This window comes from Scomber japonicus, chromosome 13, assembly GCF_027409825.1.
Source record: "Scomber japonicus isolate fScoJap1 chromosome 13, fScoJap1.pri, whole genome shotgun sequence".
Taxonomy (NCBI): Eukaryota; Metazoa; Chordata; class Actinopteri; order Scombriformes; family Scombridae; genus Scomber; species Scomber japonicus.
The window spans coordinates 9,802,152-9,827,132 of NC_070590.1; the positions used below are offsets into that span (position 1 = coordinate 9,802,152).

A 24,981-nucleotide genomic window follows, 5' to 3' on the forward strand; every position below is an offset into this window, starting at 1 on the left:
GTCCTGGGCAGCATCCTGAGAACCCCATCCCCATTTGAAAATAATAAAAAAAAAAATGATTAAGATCTGAAGTGTGAACATCCATGGCCAACACACGACACGTCCACCTATACTGACAGCAGTCACTGATGTTATGACACTAGCAACCACTGCTATGCACTTTGTTCCACACTTGTCCAGAAAATAAATAACACTGCAGTCACAAACAAGATCTCCAAGCTGACACACCACCTGAGAGAGAGAGACACACAAAGAGAGACAGGAGTCATAGGGAATTAGAACTAAATTTGACATGCACTGCACACTGCATATTTTATTATTATATTTGTGTTTGTATCTGGCAGTATTTCAGTAAATCTATTATTAACACTATACATTTTTTAACACAACATAGCAACAAGTATTGACATGTTGCTATTCTATAAGTCTGAGTGGCCACTTCCTCTCAGACTTGTGGAACATCTCAGGGTTATGTAGATTGCTGCATAAAACAGCAGCTAAAGAGCCAGATATTAAGGGTTGATAGAGAGCTAAAGTGCAGGTAGCTAGAAGTATGTTTTCAAATAACTGGCAATGTCGCTCTGTGCCTCCTGCCAACATGTTAGCCATAACAACTTTATTAGGTGATAATATGTCATTGTTATATTTACAACTTCTTGTGCTGCCCCCAAGTTCCCCAAAAAAATCTGAAATATATCAATGTAGGTTTAAAGGTCACTGCTGCAATAACACCCAAGCTGTAACAACATTTGAATTTTCCTGAAAGACCATTTTCATAAAAATAAAAAAAAACACATAGAAACATGGGTTATGACCTCAGAGGTGACAACAAACAAACAGGAGAGAGACAGTGATGTTGATGGGACTATTTGCTTCCTGAGATGTTGGTTACAGTACCTGGAAACCTTTCAATGATGATATGCCTATGTCATATCGGAGAAAATGGTGAAGGATGCTTAAATAGAGAGATGTTGAGAATGCAAAGACAGAGAAATATTTCTAGGTGAAGGCAAGGTGAAGCAAGAAAATGTGTAGGCGGAGAGTGAGCAGACCAGGGTCAAATAACTTTTAGAAAGCACTGAGCCCCCCTAGTGGTCATATATGGTATGTATAGTGGTAAACATCTCAAATGTACTGCTGGAGGTCTGTAGTTTTCTTTCTGAAACCACTATAGATTAATGTCCCCTGAGCATTAGGTACAGGAGTATTTGGGTATACATTATAATATTTGTATTAACCATAGACTTCCACTGCCAGTTCAATTACAACACTATTTCGTTTAACGAGTATGATAATTGAAGTTAAGTGAGACAATACTTTAAAAAGATTAAAAAATAGATCATTTCGAAGACCAGAATCAGGTTATCAGGTTAGTCATGTTACTTGCTTGTCAAGGTCTATCCAGGCTGTGTTCCCAGAGTATTCCCAGTTCTTACATTGGCTGCTGCACTATGCCAAAACACTTGACGTGCAGTTTCTGCTTTAATAGGAACATATTTGACCAAGGTCCAGAAGAGAGAGGGTGCTGGTTGAGCTTTCTACTCAAAGCCCGCAGGACTCACCTCTGCTACAGGACACGCCAAAGACTTCAAGGCCAAAGGATAAAGGCGAGAGAAAAGAACAAGAACAGAAACAAAAACTGGAAAGAAAGGAAGAGATGAAGAAGGGACAAAGAAAGTGTGAGAATTATAGGAACACTTGACATACAGCATGTTAGTAACAGCAGAAACAGGAACAGAGGTTCAATAACCAAGGAAACATGTACAGTATATATAATGAAACCTTATCACTGAATATTACTTATGTGTTCAGAGGCTGTAAATATCCTCTTAACTGTGGCTGCCTGACAGCAACAATTGTAAATCCTAATAAACCTGGTATCATTCCATCATGAGTTTCATGTAATTAACAAATACATCCACGCTTCTGAAATGTGAACAACTAATACTTACATTAGAAAGACATAAAACATGGCCTACCTTTTCCTCCAGGTCTTTAATCTGCCTCCTCTGGATTTCTGTCTTATCCTCAAGGTCCCGAATTCTCTGCAAACATTCAGAGAAAAAATGGTGAATACTGAGGTTCTTTGTGGAGATGCAAATTATGACAGATTTCATTCACCTTTGAAAGAGAGGAGTCAAGTCTCTCCAGCCAATAGAGGTTTTTCATACATATACAAACCTATTTTCACACAGTTTTACTATCATAATCACAAACGGACCTGGTGCGCCTGATGCAGCAGTTCCATCCTCTCCTGGAGGATCTGGCAGTCGTACTCTCGACTCTTCCTTAGCATCTGCCTCCTCAGCTTCTCCACTGCTGTCCGCAGCTCATCTTTCTGAAGCTCATCTAGAGGCTCACCATATTTTATCACCTGCAGGAAGGAAACAGGCACCACACAGAGACGATAGCATGAAGGATTGTTTAAAGCCCATAGTAAATTTCTTATCTTATTGGTATAATGTAATTTGTTACACAGATTCTCATTCCTAGTTATTCCATAACTTAACAGTTCAGTTATTTGTTGGTGTCATGTTTAATGTAAATGACCCACGTTTCCCAGTTCTTGTTGAAAATAATGTTTTTAACTCTTTGCAGCTATGTCAAGTTTTCAATTGAAAAAATGTCGCAGATAAACTCAAACCATGGCTCAAATCCTGGAGAATTAGCATTATAGCAATTAATATATTCATCCCAGGTTCATCCCAGAACAGTTGTTTGGGACAACATATCTCTTAATGTCTTTAATGGTTGTATTCGCATTATCCCAGAGAGGCTTTAGTTAAATGCAGCTCCAGAAAATAAAGTTATTGTTGGCCTCAAGGTGCCCACAGAGTCTTGCACAAGGTTGCTGAGCTACTAGTTGTCTGCTTTTAATCTGGGGTGATATGAAGAACCTAGTTAGATTCTTCCATCCAAACTCTCTCCATACTTGTGAGTTAGTCATTGTACACTGTGTCATACATATTTTGTACAATGCTCCATATGAATTTAGTTTGGACTCCCATTTTTTTTTCTTATGTATGGTGTTGAGTTCCCTCTATTCTCCCTGGAGGTTGGGTAAACCTGAGATTTGGCCTGGTGATATGCACCACCTAAATTTCACCTTTACTTCTTGGAAGCTCATACGTGTCCCTTGTTGGAGCAGCGATACCATTCTCTGTACATTATTTTAACCTTGGGTCAAACACCCCTGGTCTGAATTTCAGGTTGTATGTATCCCAGCTCAATATACTTCTTTCCCTCTTGAGTTTACATTTCCTAACCATATTTTCCCAGATTTCAAGAGTAAATGTTATTATTGGAGGTCCATTATATGTTTTGTAGTTCCTATCTGTTCTTTATTCCTACAAATAATAAACTATTTTTCTATCTGTAGAGATTTCTTGGAAGAAGATTACTTGAAGCCTTCTGCACATCTTGTATTTCCTATAAGCCAATCTTTTCTTAATTTGTGTTCATAATTTCAAAGATGCTGTAGTCATAACAGCTATTTACCAGACACCATGTAAACAGGTCATTTGGACACTGTGTAGATAGTGCAGATGTTCCAGATTAATGCCATTTGCACGATCACAAGAAGGCATTTCAAAAGCAAATTCATTATCATTAAACAAATAAACTAACATATAAAAAAATAAGGCTGTAATATGAAATGACCTTGTCCTGCTGCAGGGCGTTGTATAACGTTGCTTCCAACTCCTGGATTTGCTGTTGAGAGCAGAAAAAAGGAGTATTACTTTTGATGTCATACAAACCCACAAAGTACCACTGTACTATGCATGCCATGATTCTAACCAAAACCCTAAAACCAAGTCTTAACCTGAAACACATTTGTCTCCTGATGTGAACTGACTCTCAGTAGTGTGATGGTGAACAGGCTCCAAAACATGACATACACCTGGTACACTCACTTACCATGTAGGCCTGGTCCAGGGCTTGTTTTCTGTAGTCCAGCTCCTCTTCTAGATATCCTTTTTGTTTACAGAACATTTCCTGTACAGAGTGTGCAGGTCAGGGTGAGTGGTTAGGGATTTTTAGCTACTCAGTTACAACATAACAACATACAACATTCAATTAATCCCATGTGATAAACCTACAATATAGGTATGGAATTATTTAAATAATATAAATAATCCACAACCTTACATTATTTAATCACTATAAGCAACATTTCCTAAAAACTACAGTTTCAGCTGTTTAAAAAGTTTATGTTTGTGACCCATTTTAAAGATTTATGTCTTCAGGGGGAACCAGTGGCCTCAGGACAGACAGCCACACAGTAGGGAAGTCAGACAAGTCGGACTAATGTCTTAGCGTTTAATGCATTTCATGGGATATTGAGAGACTATTAACGGCCTTATTCCACAAATGAAAATACTTGAAGGAATGTTTTTCAGTGTTATTTTGTTGTTGTTGTACTTAGGGAGATTCATTTGTAATGATTCACTACTTTGGGCTAATACAGGTCATGATTACAAAAAGTGAATTACCAACAGGGACCTTTTTGTCTTTTTGTGTAATGTGGCATTTTATATCACAGGTGGAGGTGATAACTGGATGAAACAAACTGTGGGTTTGCGTCAACATAATCTCCAGCTCTTTTGTGCTATCACATAATGCCGCCCCCATTGTTTTTTTTACTGGATGCACCATGTGATGGATTTGAGTATGACAACCTTAAAACATTGTATGCTGTAGCTCACCATCTCTATTTCGAGGTCCATCATCTTCTGGTGAAGCGCTGCCTCCGTCCCTTCAATCTGTTGAATCCACTAGAGGGCAACAAACAGCAAAACATGAGTCAGTGCAGCACAAACCAGTCTGTGATGACAGTTGATGTGACTGTTATCCAAGGAGCCATGATGTAGCCTCTAAACTTACCTTTTCTGCTAGTGACAAAACAGTGCTAGCCTGAATAATGGCCACTTGCTCCTCATTTCTTAAGTTCTATACAAAAGGAAAAAAAAAACTTTCATGAATAATGTTCCAGTATTAGGCATCATATGTTGATATGTTAAATTCCACATGAATTACCCCGTTGTCTCCCAGGATATCTAGAAGTTTGATGAGATCTGGTATGCAAACATCCTGTTAGAAAAAAAAGAATAAAATCCTGTCAGGAGTATGCACATAAACAGTTTGCTATGTTACGGTTGGAACTCCATGTGCAGACACTTGATATACAGACAGCATATGGTGTTATTCTTTTAAGAGTGAAATGTGATAGATAAGAGGGATACAAAAGCATGCAACTCCACAATTTGTGGCACCTGTACTGCACTGTACTGAGATCCCTGGCCAGAAAAGATGCTACAGTATATGAGTAATTACAATGATAAGCCATCTCCTCCTCCTTTGCGTACCTTGACACCCTCCTTCATACAGTAAATCTGCAGGGCACTGACTCCCTCAGAGAAGGGATGCATCCTCAGGTGGTTGAATGGAGGAGACCTCCTTTCACGCTCCTACAATAAAAGAAAGACACATTTCATTATACTAACAATGTGTGTAACTGTTCCTGTTGCCTCTGTGTTTGAGTCAGACTGGGATGAAACTGTACTTTCACCTTTATTGGCTTATTTTACTGTACTCTACAGAAAAACATTTTTGCATAAAATCAATATTCAGAGCCACAAAAGGTTTTTCATGACACTCTTATAGGTTACTCTTGTCAAACTAGAGGCTGGTGTATTTAATTCAAGTGTTATGTAACATTGTAAACATTTTTCACACAGCTGATAGGAATGGTAAAATTGTATTTACATCAGAAGACGCAGGACTGGGATCAAGAGCATCACCAAGGTCAAATACCACCCTGCTCATAGCCTTATGACTGAGGTCTAACACTGAAGGACTCAGGAAAAGTTTTTTTGTTTTCCAAGCAATCTGAAGAGTACTGAATCAGGATAATTAGACCTCCGCACAATTGCACATACTGTATTTAATAACAATTTGCACAAATTCATGCACCTTGATCTGTGTCCACTATAAAAAAACACACAAAAACTCTCAAGCTTTACTACCTTAAGTTATTACATGAATGTGTTCTTTTCTAGTTTTTGAATGTGTATTTTTCTTCATTTCTGATTTTATAATTTATTTTGTCTCTAATGCCTTAAGTTTTATATTTATATAGCAGACCAAGCTACAACAGAAAACATTTCAATGGCATTATTTATTTACAGAAAACATTTGATTTGTAAGTGACAAAAACCTAAAAGCTTTAATTCAAATTAAAGTTAAATCAATGTGATATTGTAAAACTAAATTTCAGTACTCTATTGAATGCATCCACAGTAAACGGGTGGTTCCTCCTCTGTACTCACTAGGTGGCAGTTTACTGTAGACTCTCAAAAGCATACAAGAACACAAAGACCCCTTTCAGCTAGTTATCAACATGACTGACAGAATAGTGGGCTGCCTGTCTTTATAGCTGTGTGATGACTTGACAGGCAAGATCCACATAGAGGAAATATGTACATTAGTGCATCATGTGCTAGATCAAGGCAGAGTTTGGGTCAGCACACTGAAATTAGTTTGACTAACCTTCATTTGAAGTAGAAGCTGATTCATAGAAACAGCAACCCAAACAAGTGCTGCACTATAGCTTTTTAAACATACTGTAGATGTTATTCAATTGGCTCAGCATTTGTACCTTTACAAAAATATAATATTTAAGGAAATGACCCCCATAAATCCTTAGTATGAGATCACTTTAGCCAGGGAATAGCTCTGTCAAAACAGAAAACAGCTGTTATTTTGTGTCAAAAGGTGGCCAAGATCTGATTTGTAACGGAATATCTGATCTTGGCTTAAATTGTTTTTTATAATGTACAAGACTTTATTTTTACATAACAGACACAAATAATAATATGAAAAGCAGTCTGGACTCCAAAAACATTGGTAAAATATGAGATTTATCTTTAATCATCAAGGGATTATTTGTGTGATGAATATGCTGACAGGAGCTTTTGGAAAGACTAACATGGGTTTTGTAACTTGATAGAGTCTCTGTAAATGTGGTCGCAGCATAGTAAAATGTTTTTTCTGGATTTCAGTAAAACACCAATAAAATGGTTCACACTGTTGGACCAATAACCGGGCTAGTAAAATTTTGATCGTACAAAATGATCGGTTTTCCTCACAAAACACATTTATTAGGTTACAAACATTTTGGAAGAGCTTTGGACACACTTGTGTATCTTTGTGCCTCACCTCTAACTCCAGTATCCTGAACTCTAACAGCTCGTTCTGGTCTTTGGAGTCTTGGAGTTCTTGCTGCAGCCGACTGCACTCTGACTCCACCTTTTCCGCCTAGACAACGAAAGTATTAATAAAAAGAAAGGAAGATGTGCTTGTTTACAAATGTATTCAGATTCCTTCGATGAAACTTTTAAAAGTGCAATCAACACAATTTCAAACATTTTTAGAAAAGCAACAGCAGTTTGATTATTGGAAAACAAACTTGAAGATGAGCCTAACCTTCTCTAATAGCTCCTGATTCCTTCGTAAGAAGAGTTGCTTCTCCTCCACCCATTTGGAGTCCTGATGGATAAAGAAGCAGAGACAGCTGAGCTTTAATCGCAGCTATTTTAACAATTTATCTTGTCTTAATAGTTAAGATCCTAATATGCAGAATAGTTAAGTTGTTAGTTCAAGTATTAACATATTGTTTGACTATTTTTTAATTGATTTTTGTTGATTTTTTGTGTGTAATTAATTTCCCTTGTTAACATGGAAAACAGCATAGTATTTCATATCCATCCACTCCCATGCATGCATGTGGCTTCATTTATGTGTGTGAATGTGTGTCTTACCTGTCCTTTCAGGGTCAGTTCATTCTCCAAGTCCTCTATTTTTGCCTTATACCTGAGAATGTCTGCCTGGACCTGCTCCTGCGCCTGAAACAAGAGCAAAACAGTGATTCAGTAGCTACTAGAGCACAGTTCCTCAAGGTGTCCACATATACCTAGAGATGTGTTTTTCAAGATGTGAAAAGACTGAATTTTTGCTAAATAAAATCTGATATAAAATACTGATACAATTCTTTCTCTCAATAAAATTGTCATTATTGATCTGTCAGTGTGACTTGAAAGCTGCTGTGAACTTTGAAGTGCTCTCACAGCACTTTCAGCCCCATACACAATTCAGTTACGTCCAAAGTGTAAAAGAACAAAACACGTGGAGCCTTGAATGATACTTTGTGTCCTTGTAAAACATGAGCCATTAGGGTAAGGGTTACATTAGGGTTACACATTGCTTATTTGGAAAAAAAGGGGGTTGCAAATATTACTGAATTTTTCTGTCACATTAGCATTAAATATATGACAACTAAGCAAGAACACCTCTAAAATATTAAAGTCAAAATCATAAAATGATTCACATAATCATATAAATGAGCAAAGTTTGCAGGGGAAAGCTTGTTATTCCTCTCTGAGCACTTATACTCTGTTGTAGGAGAACTGAAGAACCACAACTGACTTGATTTGAATGTACTTTGAAGGGTTAGTGTGTAGCTGAGGGGAGTTAGCATTGGCGTGTCAGTGGTCCAGTAATCAAAAAAGTTGAAGAACCACTGCACTAGAGGGCACCCTACTGTACTGAAATACAAGCTTTTTTTTAATGCTCAGTAGCTCAGCTGTTCATTCTAGAGATAACCAAATTATGTGTAACTCAATTCCCATGATGTCAGTGTCTGTGTCATGACCCCGCTCGAACATACCCCACATCCGACATAATTGATGATGGAAATTACAGAACTTCTTGGGTGTTTGTTTTCCTCTGGGTCGCTTAACTATTAGCTATTGCTCATAGAGATCAAAATGCCTGGCTAACAAGGCAATTTTATTATTTAAACCAAAAATAAAGTGATTTTGTGTGCATGTACCTTGGCTTCCATCTCAGCGTCCAGTATGCCTCCTTTCTGTTCCTGCAGCAGGGCATAGGCTCGCTGTAAGGCCTGATACTCCCGGGTCAGCTGACGGAAACGCAGCTCAGACTCCTCATTGGCTAGACCCTTGTTTGACACAGACACATTAGAGGTTAAGGTCTATAGTTGCATTGCATTCCATCAAAGTGTGGTGACAGTGATACTCCAAAGAATGGAAGGTAAACGTCTTTAATGGTATAATGAATACAAGGCGTCATCTCACCTCATCTAGGTCTTCATCAGGAGTAGCAGGGGTCCTGTCCATCCGGAATGAAGCCACTGAAGAAGTCTCTGAGTCCATAGATTCTTCATCATACCCAAAGTAGGTGTCTACTACAATGTGCCTCTGCAGAGAAGAAAGTTGGAAGATTTACAAATCTAATAATCACTGATGGTAAATGTCCAAGGATCTATGTATAAGCCTGGTTGATAATATTGCACTTTTCAACTTCTAATCCTCCTGTTGGGTTTCCTAGAAAATGTTATTTTTATGTTGTTGTACAGTAAAATATGCAGTATCATTGTGGCAGTATCATTACAATGAATGTGAGTGCTACTTGTAGGTGCTTGTTTGAAACTGGTTTAAAGTGGCAGTTTTGTGAAGAGTTTTGTTTTCTGTGTTACTACAAGACTTTTCAGGTTTTCTCACACACAAGATTCCTGTTTTCAAAGAATTCGCAATCTGCCTATTGCCTTTAGAAATCAAACTATGTGAGGTTAAATACAAATAGCCTCAAACAAATTGGATTTTTTTCTACCTTAATTGGCCTTGAACTTCTTTTATGCCTTTTCTTTCTTAGTAGTTTCTCTCGGTCCTGGAAAAACAGACAAACAGAGAGAAAAAAGTTAACACATCACACATCACATTAGACATATCCTTCTTTTTCTTCTCTTTTCCAAAAATACAAACAAACCAAGAAATCTATCTACCCATGACACTGAAAGAAACAGTTATCATGTTGATAGATTTAAGTAATTTCAGGGACTGTTTAATTAATTAACACAATATGCTCTGATCCTGACTGATGGTCACTTTTATTTCAACATTGAAAGTAGTAGTAGTATAGTATGATATGTCATCCTTTACGCTAGGGAAGTTTAATGCATTCTGCTCTGTTTTTCTGAATTAATGACATAACACAAAATCTCAAGACAAGCTCCCATTCCTACTTGGGAGCTCAAGTTCATGGAGGTAATTGTGTCCAGCCTGTTGAGTTGAACCCAGTTTTATTTTGGCTTTAGATAATTGTGTTTTTAAGTAATATAGACAGAATTATTATTACATTTTTGACTTTGTGCAGGCACCGCAAGTAAAAATATTTCATTAAAGCCCAAAAGTAGACAAAACAAACACACCGGATGGCCTACAGAGCTAAGCAGTTTTTAGCTTGCCACAAACAGGTACAGTGGGAAGACTCAGTTTAAATACTGTTTGAGGGGAAATCTTTAGGATTTGTCTGATAATCTAATGGCAAAATAAAACTTACAACAGGTCAAACATAAGAAGAAAGTACAATGAATTATGTTCATGAACAAACACAGGAAGAATAGACATATGCATATATTTATCTTTCAGGATCTTTGTCGCACTCAGAAGCTGTTTTTTTTCCCATAATTACACCACTATAGTTGTGCCTATAGTGGTGTAATTAAAAAAAACTATAGGTTCAGTAAGTTCAGATGGTAGCATTAGCACAGTCAAATTTTGAGGTATCCCATTAACTCAGAAAAACAGAGCAGATTTTTTTTCTCAAGTAAATGTATAACACTTCTGTACCACACTGCTCCATCTTAAACTATGATACTTGAACAATGATAGACAATGACGTATTCAGAGTCAGAGTAAATATAACCTACATAAGCAATGATTTTATAAGTAATGAACAACTTGAATTTCAGTTAATAATCTGAAAATCTTACACAAAATGTGTAAAAAAGAGGTGTCTCATACTACAGTCTACTGTGTATGTTTACTGCTTCTTTGTAATGAGGGGTCAAGGACATCCAGTGTCCACGTGAACAAAGGATTGACCCCAATGACCCCAAACTGCCTATCCTGCAAATCACTGAAAACATCAAACAAAAACACAAGTTTTCATCCTTGCAATGTAGAAAAAGAACATACTCTTGTCAGTTCATCAATCATGCTTTGTTGTTCCAGGACTTGAAGCTTGAGAAAGGCTATTTCCTGGTCATCATGCGCTTGGTCCAGGTCATTCAGAGACTTCAGTTTCTTTAGTGGTGGATGGGAGCTGATCTTCTCCCTCTGCAGTCACACAATACAGAAAGGTAAAAGTCATTTAAGGTCACAACAACCTCTTACCCTTTTACCTAAAAAATACTAAATGTACAGTACATATGATGCTGACCATTTCAAGGTTCTCCTTGGCCAGGCTCTTAAGTTTCTCCTCCAGCTTCTGGATAGTATGGGTCAAATCATCATTCCTCTTACTCAGCAGCTTGTTCTTGTCCAGCAGGGGCTTGCACTGCTTCTCTGACTCTCGAACTCGCTTCAGCTGGCAGGAGAAAGGGAAACAAGGATATGTTGAATTGTGACTGACAAGAGGAAGGTGGACAGGAAGAAACAGAAACTAGGAGATCAAGAAGGAAAGCTAGAAAGACGAAGGTAAGTAACTTAAGAAAGAGAGACAGAGATGATGAATTATTTTACATACCAATTCATTCCGCTCATCGACCAGCAGTGAGTTGCGGTCCTCCAATTTACGTATAGTTGAGTTGAGGTCAGCAATACGCCTCTGGTTTCTCCTCAGGTCCTGACACGTACACAAATGAAAAAAACAATACATCATATAGAGTATATCATAGACAAATAAAAACAACAACTTTCTTTACTTTCTAACTAGAAGCCATTGCAACAATTTAATTTTTTTGTTCACCAATTCACAAACACAATCCCATTAATTTAGGCTACTATTTATTTGGAATTTGAAACTTTTAGTTTGCTTGCATCTCATGGACATCACATCTAAACCCCATGAGTTGTTACATTAGCAGAGGGTCATGGGCTGGCATATTCATGACAATCAATGTTTTCCTTTTCTTTTTGCTTCTTTGAGCTAATCATGGGAAAATCATGATTACAATCTATGTCACATCTCTTATGCTCCTGGGGAGCTTGGAGCTGTTAAGTGTGGGACCCTTATGGGACCCTTATCTGTAAAAAGAAATGTCCTGTTCTTGAAACCAATCCTGGCATATTGACACTTAAGTTATAAAATAATATGTAAGGCCTAAAGCAAAGAGGAAGTATCTTTCATATTAATAGATTGATATTAATGTTTGATGTAAACAACATAAGCAAGCATAACATTTCTCTGTCACTTACTGGGCTGCCACAGTGCTCTGCTCCATCTCCAGCTCTGCCGGGAATCTCTCTTTTCGGGCTTCCCAGGCCGCACTCAGCCTCCTTGACAAGGAACAGTTGTTCATCCAGGGCGTCCTTCTGAAGCTGCAGCTTCTGCAAGAAACCCGACGTTGACTCCAGTTCTTTCTCCAGAGAGAAGATGGTGCGGTCTTTAGATTTGATTTCATCCACCTAGTGAAGCAGAAGAAAACAGGCGTAGTTAAGAAATTGCTGATATGTCATGACATTAATCATTCACTAGGACCAAATATTCTCTGCAACCAGACTTTCAAATATGACAATTTTGCTTTTTTCCCCTCACTTTTACATTATTGTAAATCTCTTTTTTTTTGGATTGTTGGTATTTTTACTGTTTGTCAGTCATAAGCAATTGAAATATTAGTTTATACATGTTATGCAAAAATGATTTGATATTTTAATTTGACTGAAAGAAAAAAAATCACTAGTTGTAGCCCTAAATTCCACACATGTAGCCAGCCACACACACCTAATAAGAGCAGCAAGCCTCTAATTTTGCATTTATCATCATTTATATATTTGCATCTTTATGTTTTTAAACCTTTTACACTTAAATGCAACAAAAAGTCACCACTGCCAGGTTACCCTGTAGCTCTACAACAAGCATGCTCATATGTAACAGAATTGTAGCTGGTATAAAATCTACCGCACTATGCTCCTTCCTATTTTACATGCTGAATACGTATCTAATGTAGCATTAACAGAGGCATCAGTATAAGTCATTTGTTAGGTAACTAGTAACAGTGACTGTGTGTACCAGTCTGCGGATGTCTCTCTCACAGTCCCACTTGATCTTGGAAATCTGCTCCTGGTGCTGCTGGTGCTCCACTCGCAGGTCTCCAGCCTTCATCTTGTCAGCTTGGATCATGTTGCTGAGAGCCTCATCGGTCTGCTTCTTAGTAGACTTCAGCTCCATTATCTCCTGCAGGAGCTTCACTCTCTCCTGGTCAAAGAAGCGACGTGCATCCTCCTTGGCTTCCAGGGTCAATGCTGTGCGCACCTGAAGAAGCAGGGTGTGAAAGATGCAGGGTGTTAATGTTGCTTGACAAAAAAAACCTTTTTAAAAACAAGCTCCTCTGCTCTGTCTCAAATAAAAAACCTCACCTTCTCCCCACTGCCATCACGCATAGCACTCAAAGCGGCCTTGAGCCTCTGGTTTTCCTGGTCTTTTATTTTGGCGTGGCGGGCCAGCTCCTGCTCATGCTGCCGTGTCAGGTTTTCCCTGAGAGCCTGAAGCTCTTTTTGCTTTTCCTCGTGCCACTTGGCCCGCTGCTCTGTCAACATGGCAGTGTGACGGTGCTGCTCTTGCTCTCGCACACGCTTTACCTCCTGCACCTTGTCCCGCTCTAGCTTGCTCACCTGGTTTGACAGAGGAAGAGAAGAGAGGAATTAGGTTATTTTACACATCTGACATACCTATTACTGTACTCTGTAGTATTTTTCAACTGACTCTAGTTTAATTCTAGTTTTAACTTAGTTGATATAGCCATGGTTTAAAGGCTATTAATAATCTTGTGTTTTTGCCAACATACTTTGAGTGGTGTCTAAAGGCTGTGTAAGGCTCCAACAATCTCCATAACTAAGGCAAAATCAAAATATTCTGCCCTAATTTGCATAACTTAACAGGAACCTTCCCTGGCCATGAGTCTGCAACTGCTATGAAGTTTTAACATTAAGATTCAGTACATGATAGGGCAGCCTGTACAGTAAGTAATATGAAAACCCTGAAAACCTTGAGCAAAAAAGACTGCAAATCACAAGGATGTAATTTCCCCTGGGGATCAGACTGGCATTCTCCCACACTGTATCCTTACATTGATTAAATCTCAGTCATGATGATCTCAGATGTAAGAAGAATGTCCCATTGTGAGTTGAAGAAAATCATCTGCCTGAACTCATTTACATTGTACCAGTTTTGTACATGTAAGAAGATGGAACACATGTGAAAAAGCTAACTTGAGTAAAGCATGCTGTTTTGTACAACATGTGCTGTCAACATCAATATTTAACCCTGATCAGCCTACTGCAGTGTGGCATTAACCCATGGGGTGTATGTGTTCTCTTGTTATAGTTGACTTTGCGAATGAACAGTGTACAATGTTGTAAATGAGTAGGACGTACAGTGATTTACCATTAACTGAACTTATACATGAGAATACATGTTGTACTTCATATGGTATCATGTCACAAGATGTATTTGTACTTTACAGACTTTGTTTAGGTCTTTGAACTTGACATAGTCCAAAGGTTGCTGTAGCACGTTTCCATTTAAAATATCATAGTTTTGGGCCCTCCACTTACAGACTGGCATGAAGACAATATGACTTAATACTTAGCGAAAGTAAAGTTTAAATCGACTAAGTTTACACTGAAACTGAACAATAATATGACAACAAAAGACTTCCGTCTTTGGAAATTGTACCTTGCATTTTTCTTGATGTAGCTCTATCTGAATATCAGTCAGCTTGGACCTGAGATCTTCATTGGCTGCCTGCAGGGCAGAGATGAGCGCTTCGGGCTTCTCGCCCTTCGTACGCCCTTTCTTTGCCATTGAGTCAAATACTAGAGAGGCTCTTCTAATGCTTTCATTGAGACTTCACAGAAACTTTCCAAGGTGCTCCCAAGGTTTCCAGTTCCTCCTCTTCCTCATTCTCCTATTAGACAAAGGGGCTGGGGGGCAAGGAGAAGAGAAAAAAAGAAACATATTGAGACATATTACAGACACAGCAGTTCAGAGATTACATAATTAAGACTTAATGTATTTGCAGACTAGCTTGGACTAGCTATGAGAGGGATTTGGTGAGAAGAACCAATTCACAGATTACTAATGCAGGGTTAGGGTCTTACACACTTCAACGATTATTAAGAATGTCAAAACTGTGCAATGTGGATGGAGAAGGAAAGGCTCTTGTGGTATGTATGCTACAGGAAATTGCATAACATACATTTTGTTAGACCCACTATCTTATAAGCAACTGAATGAGTCTGTTTTCCATATCCCTTCCTACCTACGCATACAGCAGTCCCTACAAACATGTTTTTTGTTTCTGTGATGTCAAGGCTGCCATGTCTGTCAAGCTGGATGATAACTTGCAAATGCATACAAAGTTAATGGACATAAGTGATTAGACACAAAAAGCATTGCAAATTGAAAATGATAAGACTTTAGATATTGCCTCACCCAAGGGCATTATGCAGATATTTGGATTTTGGATATCATTACAGATTAACTATTAGACAGCCTGTGATTGAAACACACTTTGTAATGGATCATACCAGAAATCCTGTGGTTACTGGTTGGCTAATCTAATGTGGTTAGACACAATGTGAATATACTATTGATTAATTACACAATGACAAGCCAATCTAAAAATTAGGCTTTAACACTACCAACGGTACCAAGCAGCTCATACTATCAGCATGAACTGTAATCATTTGTAGATTACAAGTTGTGGCTTTTCTTCTGATATGTTAACAAATTTACTTTACAGAGCAACTTCCAACTGTTTCAATTTACATATTTTATTAGTGGAAACATATAGTATGGTATACAAGATTTAAAGATCCAGTATTTCCATTTTTTCATATAAAAACCTGGTTACAGTAACTACTTTATATGTCCCATAGTTTCCTACTAATTTCCTAAAAAACGTATTAAAAAATAATACCTAGCAATACCTATTTGTGCTACCAAGCTATGGAGTTACTGATCCTTTCTGAAAAAGTTAAATTAATATGTGGCTATTTACTAAATAGTCTTAAAAATCGTAATTGTCCTATAAATTGCGCTGCTCGTTGAAAGAAATATCCTGAGGAATTACTAGAATATTGTGGGAAATAAATTACTATAAACCTGTAAATCTGCACACCACACTTTTTGCACATGACACATTATGTATTAAGCTGTGATTATCTTCAGTCAATTGATTAAATTCACATAATGACTGTAAAGTTGCTGAGTGCTGCTAACAGCAAAGGTCATAAAGGTCATATCTTGCCTGTGGTACAATTGTCTACGTAACAGTTATTTGAAGAATATACAAACACAGTGTGTTATTTAATTGGTTATTTGATTGTCTGCATTAAGTGTGTCTTAAATTTAATTATTTAGATTTATCAATATCAATTGCATAAGTTATTTTTATGTTAATGTCATATTTAAAATCTGATGCTACTAAATGATACAGAAATGATGTGCATACTAATCTATGACAGTATATAGAGTTTTCTAAAAGGGTGTTAAACTGCTTTTTTAAGGGGATCTTTTAGCAGCTTTAAGTATGTTTATGACTTTCCTTACTATAGACTTGTGACTACTGTACCCACCAAATGCACGTGAACATGATGACTCAAGAGGAGTTGCATGGTGTCTGTCATAATCTGAGGAGCGATGACATAACATTGCTTAAAAGATTTTGAGATGCAGATTAAGTAGTTGTCATCATCACGTTTAGTCCACATGAGCTTTTCACTCTGCAGTGTCATGGGGCTGCTGCTCTTTTTAAGTATCACTTATGGATGTTGTCCAAGGGAACACCACTGCTTAGATCAGTAGCTGTACATGAAGTACTGCTTATGTCAGCACATCACACGTTCTTTTTTTAATATATCTGTAGGGCATTTTTATGTCTTTATTTTAGCCACAGTGGAGAAAGTTGGCAGGAAACTGCGGACGTTGCACTTATGACATCTTAACCAATAAGCTAACAGGACTCAAATGAACGTGTTACCTGTAGAGGGAACTTAAGTTCCTTGACTTTGTATTTGCTACCTTATGTCATGTCATATTAATTCGTTTAGAAAAAGATTAATTTAGAGGGACAGTGATATATTTTTTGAAAACTCAATGATGATATCAATGATATCAAAATAGAAAATCTTGCAATCTAAACAGTTGCTGCCAACAAATATTGTGGCATTTGTCCTTAATAAACAACCATTAATTGATTTACCAGTTATTTCAGACCTAAAATATATCACATAATCCTTTTTCACAGAGGACATTTTGACATGTCACAGAATGAAAATCACATGTGTGAATAATCAAATTAATTATGACTACATTGTATTGTGCATGCTGGCTCACATGCTAAAACAGAGCCATTGTTAATGTTACTACTGACACCTTTGCTTTTCCTACTAAATCAAAATGGCAGCTGTGAAAGGGCATACTGTAGTTTGAAAAAGGAGAAAGCTTTTTTTGTATGTAACAAATCCAGAAAGCAAACAATAGGAATGAACAGAGTATTTTGGTTTTTGGATGTTTGTCACATAAAAGGACCTGAATACCCACACCAGTGTTTTAAATGATTATGACTGATTGGAGTACATGTCAGCCAATAAATGACAAGAAATTGAAGTAAATGTTATGTAAAATGATGTTTTCAAACAGTGTCATCATTCTATAGTTTATCCATGAACAAAGACTACTAACCAGAATAGGGCAGTCAATGTACTGACCCAGTACATTTGTAATCACCAAAGATAAATGAATGAAATCACAATCAATTTTATCAACATGTTTACAAGAACATGTTGAACTAAATTTGCAAATATAAATGAAATTTGACATGAGGTTTAAATTCTTGGTATATCGTTAGTGGTATCATACTGCCCTGAGAACTCAAACTCATGATCAAACTGAGTGAAAAATCTATCTTGTGCAAGAAAAGGATTAAATAACATACAATTATACGTTCTAGTAGGGCAGAAATATACTGATATTGAGCTCAAGAATTAGTTAAATAAAAATCCCTCATAAAAATGGTCAAGGGCACAGCTGCCAGCGTTAGACTGCCTGACTCCAAAACTTTAAGCTTCATTTTTCTCCCAATGCTATGGTAGATCTGATCTGTATTACAGAAAGTCAAAGAACAACAACAAGAGAGAAACACTGTCTCATTTTGTGCGCACTACTGCTATAATAAAGTTTGATTTGATTTTTGATTTGATTTAGGTACTCATGTCATGAGAGTTCAGTTTCCTTCCTCGACTTTCCTTTATTCTCTTCTCCTTTTCTTCCAAGTAGCCTTTAACTTTTAGATTATTATACAGATTTGTATAATAGACCATGCAAAAATAAATAAATCATGACATAACCTATTTGTTTTGCACTGTGACATTACACCACTCTTGGTAGAAGGGTAGTGGACCCAGTAATCCCCTCCCAGACAGGCTGTTATCCTTACTCAGCATTATTTCTTCACCTAACAGACTGTGTGTGTGTGTGTGTGTGTGTGTGTGTAGAGTTACTTTAATATTTTAACAGACACAGCTACAGCAGCAGATTCCTCTTGAATAAAGTGTAGGTTCACCTAATAACGTGCCTTTCTTAGCAGATGATTGGCGTGTAACATGGCAAGAACAGAGCTTTTTTGACCTACACAAAACATATAGGAAGACCTCAAGGGGGCCTTGCTGAGGTATGTAAAAATACATACTCCCCAACTCTCTTTCATACTGGCATACTGTAGTACCATGATTCAGCTTAGTTTAGTTTAGATCTTACAATTGTATCTTTTTTTTTTTACAAATAATTTATAACTCTCCCTTATTATTATATTGCTTTTTCACTTCTGGTCAAGATAAGCAACAATATGTACAAAAAGTAGTTCTAACAGACAAACATTACAGTGGCCATCATGATGATTCATCAACATCTTGGTCCGGCTGAATACACCACCTTCATGCAAAGCCGACCACAATTCACCATGGCTACTAATACTGTATTAACCTACAAACAATCCGCAGCAGCCAGATATTGCTCTGAAGGGTTAGACTAAATATGAATTTGTTGTGTGTCCAAGGCAATCTGATTACTGTCATATTCCATTTTCAGACTGTACAAGGAAATAATCCGCTGGCTAGTCGAATGAACATAACACACCCACAGGGAGGCATGATGGGTAATACTGGGCCATGCACCGGATGTAGGCTCAACTGTCTAACCTATTTTGACTTCCATTTCTATTTTTAAATGTATCTCTGGAAAACATTAATGATTTTAGAGTTAGGATTAAGGTTGATTTCACTGTGATATAGCCTTGTTGCTGAGATTAACACATAGCAGGAATCTCTCTTGACTGTCACGTCTGGTGATTTCTATTTCCTCTTGTATTCAAGTAATGTTCTTACTCAGCACTCTACTCTATTCACACAGCATGGTCATAGCCTTAAAATAATAGGCACCATCATGACACTGAAAGCACTGACATCCCTTTTAAGAAAAACTTCTGAGTCAACCTCAATGGGAGCCTTAAGAAACTATATTAAAAAAGAAGAAAATGTACCAGTACCTTACACAACAGTCCTAGTAGCTGCTGTTACAGTGTGAAGTACCTCCTCCGACATGAAATGGCACCATCTGACAAAACTGAGGACCGTTTTATAGGAACTCTCAGGAAATCTCAGAGACTCAAACAAGTTAATGAAATTGCTACTGTCATGCCAGAAAGGATTTAAAGGACCAGATCTTGCAAAAGCTGTTTATGGTATTCCTCTAAGAACCAGCAGGCAGATCAAGCAGATCATGAATCCATCACACTGTCATCCAATGAATTATAATAAAAATCACCCTGACATGCAAAGTTGTGCCACAAAATGCATTTGTTAAGTGATTCATTCACTCAGCCAAAGGTGTTGTAACTATCAAGATCTAAACACAGGATTTGTTCTGTCATAACTTCCACACTGTGAGCATGGCATGAGCTAAGCTGTAGTTGGCAACATCTAGTATATAGTTATACAACCACAGCATCTGCCTTCATTGTTTTAGTTGGGGGTAAAGGTAAGAAGGAACAAGCTGCAACCACAACACTGACATATCACCTTACAAAGTTGATATATATAAAAGTGTGAAGCAAAGTTGCCTACTTTCTCATAAAGAAAACAAAGGGCCACATTAGCATTCATTTGATGTTTCTGTCCGCCTGACAGATGTAAGTTCAATATTAATTTACCTTTTGGCTCTGTTTTAGTTTCCACTCACTCCAGAAAAAAAATCTCTTTAGCAGATACATGTTAACTATCTAGCTGCTGATCAACTTAAGTTAAGGTCACTGCCCTATTACGTGAAGGGGCTACACATTGTCTGGAGATTCCCAGGCAATGACACAGAGGATGACTACACAGTGAGGTGTCCAAATGCTATTGATTTCCTAGTGAATTGACTTATTTCTGGTATTAAAAACTGATGTTTTTGGCCTGGTGACGTTCTCATTGGTCTGGCGGCCCACCAGGCCTGTACAATTACCAGGGAAACGCTGGATTTTAAAGACACTGAGGAGCTGTAGAGTCAGACCATAATTATCTTGGTTTTATTGACTGTAAGTCATAACTTTTCCATTACACTGTCATGTCATTCAAAGCATTAGCAAACAAAATGTTGTTTGTTAACGTGGGGATGCTTAGCATCCAACAGCAGAGCCCTATAGTTGCACAAAGTGAGGGCACCCAGTGATGGATATTAAGTGTATGATAGGAGGTACTGATGGCAGGTGAAAAGAGAGCATACATGCTCAGAGAAACTGTTAACAGGAGAAAAAGGCTAATCATATACCTGCCTATGTCATAACACATCACTCCAGTGAGCAGAATGGCCCATTTTCTCTCTGCACTTTGACTGTTAGTGTGCGTACGTGTATCATAGTGTTAGTGTATCAATTTGAGCTTGTGTGCATTTAATACTACAGCATGAAGCACACTGGCACCATGACCCACTTTTGACTGCTCAGACATCAAATTTGGGTGTAAGCGCTGGATTTTCCAGACAGTCCACCAGGATACTAACAGAAACACAAGCCTTACAGCTGCTTTAGTCTGATAGCACTGGTCTGGTAAAAGCTATGTACAAATGATTGGTGGTGGATGGATTTTAAGGACATTTTTTGATTTTTTTTTATTTTCAACCTATTTAATAATATAATATAATAATAGTAATAATTTGTAATAGATACCAAGGCCGTCTTTAGCAGTATTTCACATCAGTTTTGCCAAATGTGGCTCATTCAGTGCCATTCAATTGTATATGTCATAAGAGAAATGAAAATCCTGCTAATGTGTTATTCACTGTACAGAATTCTGGGCTCACAAAAGAGCTGACATTAGAGATACTGTAAGTGGCCATCTTTATTTCTGCTCATAAACAAGAGGTGAAAACTGAGAAAGCTATTGATACATCTTTCAATCTGGGACCAAAACTATTGTTCAAACCATACTTTGCCTTGGGCTAGGGTTAAGATAAGGGAATGAAATTAGATTTGGTTGCATTGGGGGTTCATGTTTGGAGTTTCCATTAGCCCTCCAGGACTGTGCAAGCAGCTCTGTGGTAAAGCAGTAGTAGACAATATTTGGTGGGAATTATTTGGCAGGATAACAGAGATTAAAAAAAAACATGCATCTTCCATACAGAACACAGCAATTGCTGACAAGATCGTGTTCACGCACACAAATATACAAACACTTCATAATAAGTCCCTTCCATGACCTAATTTATATATTTATCAATACTATTCACCATGAATGTACAGTAAATGTATTTTTTCAGGTGAAGATTTAATTTTTCCAGATCAAATAAATAAGAAATACATGCACAAATGTATCTCCAAATATGTAATCTGGTTGCGACTGATGCATTTTAGATGTTCAATTTTGCAGCTAGATAGATAATGCATACTGTGTTAAGTAAATGAAACCCACTGTATTTGCAAGACTCTATGCAATATATGCATAAAATGCTATTCATAATGAGAACTTATACTGTATCATAATGTAGTAAACTCATAAGGAAATTATAATTTACATCAATAGTGATGCTTGTTTAATTTCTGTCACAATGTACTGTACCACCACTGTTGAACTTCTACACTAACTGTTGAAATAAATTCTTACCAAAAAGTATGAAATGTAATGATAAAATATAGAGTGAGTGCCTTCTATTGCTTGCTTACATGTTTAGGAATTCAAATTTAGAGTAAAACCAGACACAGACTTACAGACCTCTTTAGTGATTTCATGTCTATGTGTTTGTGACTGCTCAACCAATAGGAACGTTTGGCTTAATCTATCTTACATTTCTGTCTCTTACTTTTCCAGGCTATATATATATATATATATATTTTTTTTTTTTTGCTAATCCAAGTTATGCAATCGAGTCAGCAAAAGTTAGTCAGACTGATGCCAACGCGGCCCTGATGTCAAGGAGCAACTTAAGTTCAATCAGGCTGGGATGTGGTTGTGATGTAAGTTGATTCAATGGCGTCAAGCATCAGTCTGCTGTTTGTTTTTGGATTGTGTTTTGTCTGTTTCTTATGTCAGGCCAAAAAATTACTTTTTAATCTTTCTGGCTGAGGTCAAAATACCAACTTGGTGTATAAACTGAGCTCCCCTAATGCTGGAAATAGTGCGCATCAAAATGGTTCATATCTGCTCCACGTTGCATATCTCAAATTAATAATTTAATTCATGTTTCTGAAGTAAATTGTGGATCTCTATATAATGAAAATCCACAGTATTAGTTGGCATAACCAAATATTGTTCATCAGTGATCCAAGAGATTTCGTGTTTATGTAACATGACTGTCCAGTCCCAATGATGTGATCTTTTAGCCCTTTTACACTAAGTTTAACATTTTGACCTTCATTAAAAGTCATTTTATGTATTAAGTTGTGCGGTACAGCTGAAATCCAACTTAATTGTTCACAACTGATTTTCCACTGATGGCAGATTAACAGTAATACGTGGAGAGGGATAGGCTTTACCTATGACAATATGACAATATAATGCCACTTGAGACTTGATGGCAGCTGCCTAGATAAATTAATATCATTATCACCTGTGCTCAACTGGCTGAGTATCACAGAGAGACTTTGAGATGAATGTCATGATCCTAAATATAATCAAACTTGGACAAATGTCTTCATTAATATGACAGATCCAACCAAAAAGCAGAAAAACATCACTGCCACAGATGAATCATACAGCCTGAGTGTATCAGCTCTATCGATGTGTGCTATTGAATTTGCTCTTCTTTTGCAATTTAATCTATGATCAATTAACTTGTGGGCAGCAATTAGCCTACATCTGTGTTGACCCTAAACAACAGTGACAAACCCCCCTCCTAGCAGGAGTGATGTGTTTTAAATCAGGCCAGTGTAACACCCTTAGGCAGATGCAGGCTGACAGACCCTGTGCCTTAGTGTGGAGGCCCTGCCAGCTCACTGTGGACTAGCATCTCCTCCTGCAAAATCACTGCACCATCCTTTCAGAACAGTAACGTGTGATGACCTGTCAAGCAGAAAAATGCACACATTACACACCATACATGGGGGAAAGAAGCCATCTGCGCATCTGGCTTTACCTGAGGCTATAGCATCAACAGCTGGAAGCTTCACTGCACGGCTACCAAATGTCTACCAGCCGTGGGAATATACACACACACACGATTCTCGATGCAGCATGAGCATCCGCCGTGTGTAAGACGGCCCTGTAAAGCGATGAAAATCCCAAAGCGGACACAAGCTATATTCCCGTCATCTATGAAGGGCTGGCTATACTGTAGGCCAGGCTGTACCACTTCCGATTTGCAGGCTATGTCAATGCTACACGCCCAAATAAGACAAGTTGTCCGATTGTGTTTTAATTGATCTCGTTAATGACACGTTTTGTTTCAATGTTGCGGTTTTGGATCAGCAGCGGTGGAATAAAAAAAAACCCGAATATGCATCTATGCATCGCTGCTGAGATGATCAACCTGACTCCAACCAACCAGCAGGCCCAGCTAATCCCACTCACTCCCAGTTTAGATGCTGCCCAACCAACAACATCGCCTTACCTTGTAATCCATTATCACCGTGCTGCGTCCTAATCTATGTGAAACCGTGTCCATGTCATGCTCCTTTTTGTTTTTGTGAAAAGGAAACAAAATATATATCGCCCCCTCCGCTACGATCTCAGCATCAGCAGCAGCTCGTACAATGAAGCAGTGATGGCCGGTGGTGATGATGATGCTGGGAGCCCCGCCCTCCTCTCCATGCAGCCCTGAATGAGCTCACTGGTTTCCAGCTCAGACGCCTCCAGTGCCGCCGCAGTCCACCAGCACACAGCACAAACCCACCTCCATCCCACAGTGCAAAGTCTGTCCTCATAACGTTTCTTACACCTTCTGAAACAGATGATGAGAGACGTTTTAATTGTAATGTTTAACACGGTTGTAAATATGATGTTCCTGCAATATCACACAGTAAGCCATATGTGAACAGGACGGATATCACATTGTTCCTGGGAGGACGTCCATCCATTATTTTATGTTTGTATGAATATTGGTGCAAACATTAGAAAGTAAAATTATCTGATTTTAATAAACAGATTTCTGATAAAAAACGGATTTCTAAAAAGAAATCTAATAAAAAATGGATATTTGAAAATATTTCTAATAAATAAAAATAATAATAATAACAACAATTAAGGATACTCGTGGATCAAAGTGCTTCCCATTTATGAGGTCCTTTAGAAAACTATTCTTCATTTTTGACATGTAACACAATAACCATGACAAGTTTTAAAGACATTTTAAATCCTATTTGTCCAACAAGGGTAATCCACTGATCAATATTAACACCACCACCACCACCACCACCACCATAAATAC

General features: G+C 37.7%; 1 protein-coding gene across 4 annotated transcripts; it reads right to left on the bottom strand.

The window, feature by feature from the left end:
* Positions 1 to 1,588: 1,588 nt before the first annotated feature.
* Positions 1,589 to 14,886, bottom strand: jakmip2 (janus kinase and microtubule interacting protein 2). Of its 4 annotated transcripts, none has more exons than XM_053331391.1 (22): positions 14,758 to 14,886; positions 13,440 to 13,694; positions 13,093 to 13,335; positions 12,279 to 12,488; positions 11,608 to 11,706; positions 11,302 to 11,448; positions 11,058 to 11,198; positions 9,691 to 9,747; positions 9,156 to 9,278; positions 8,891 to 9,019; positions 7,821 to 7,904; positions 7,486 to 7,548; positions 7,219 to 7,317; positions 5,367 to 5,468; positions 5,038 to 5,091; positions 4,885 to 4,950; positions 4,707 to 4,775; positions 3,919 to 3,996; positions 3,661 to 3,711; positions 2,222 to 2,374; positions 1,980 to 2,045; positions 1,589 to 1,639 (listed from the first exon to the last, which is right to left on the bottom strand). In XM_053331391.1, exons 1-22 carry the CDS (start codon positions 14,884 to 14,886, stop codon positions 1,589 to 1,591), a joined length of 2,469 nt encoding a protein of 822 aa, XP_053187366.1. The 4 variants fall into 4 exon arrangements, with proteins under 4 accessions (XP_053187366.1, XP_053187365.1, XP_053187364.1 ...); XM_053331390.1 differs by having other exon boundaries at positions 9,156 to 9,265; positions 9,672 to 9,747; XM_053331389.1 differs by having other exon boundaries at positions 11,608 to 11,713; positions 12,259 to 12,488.
* Between the last annotated feature and the right edge of the window lie 10,095 nt (positions 14,887 to 24,981).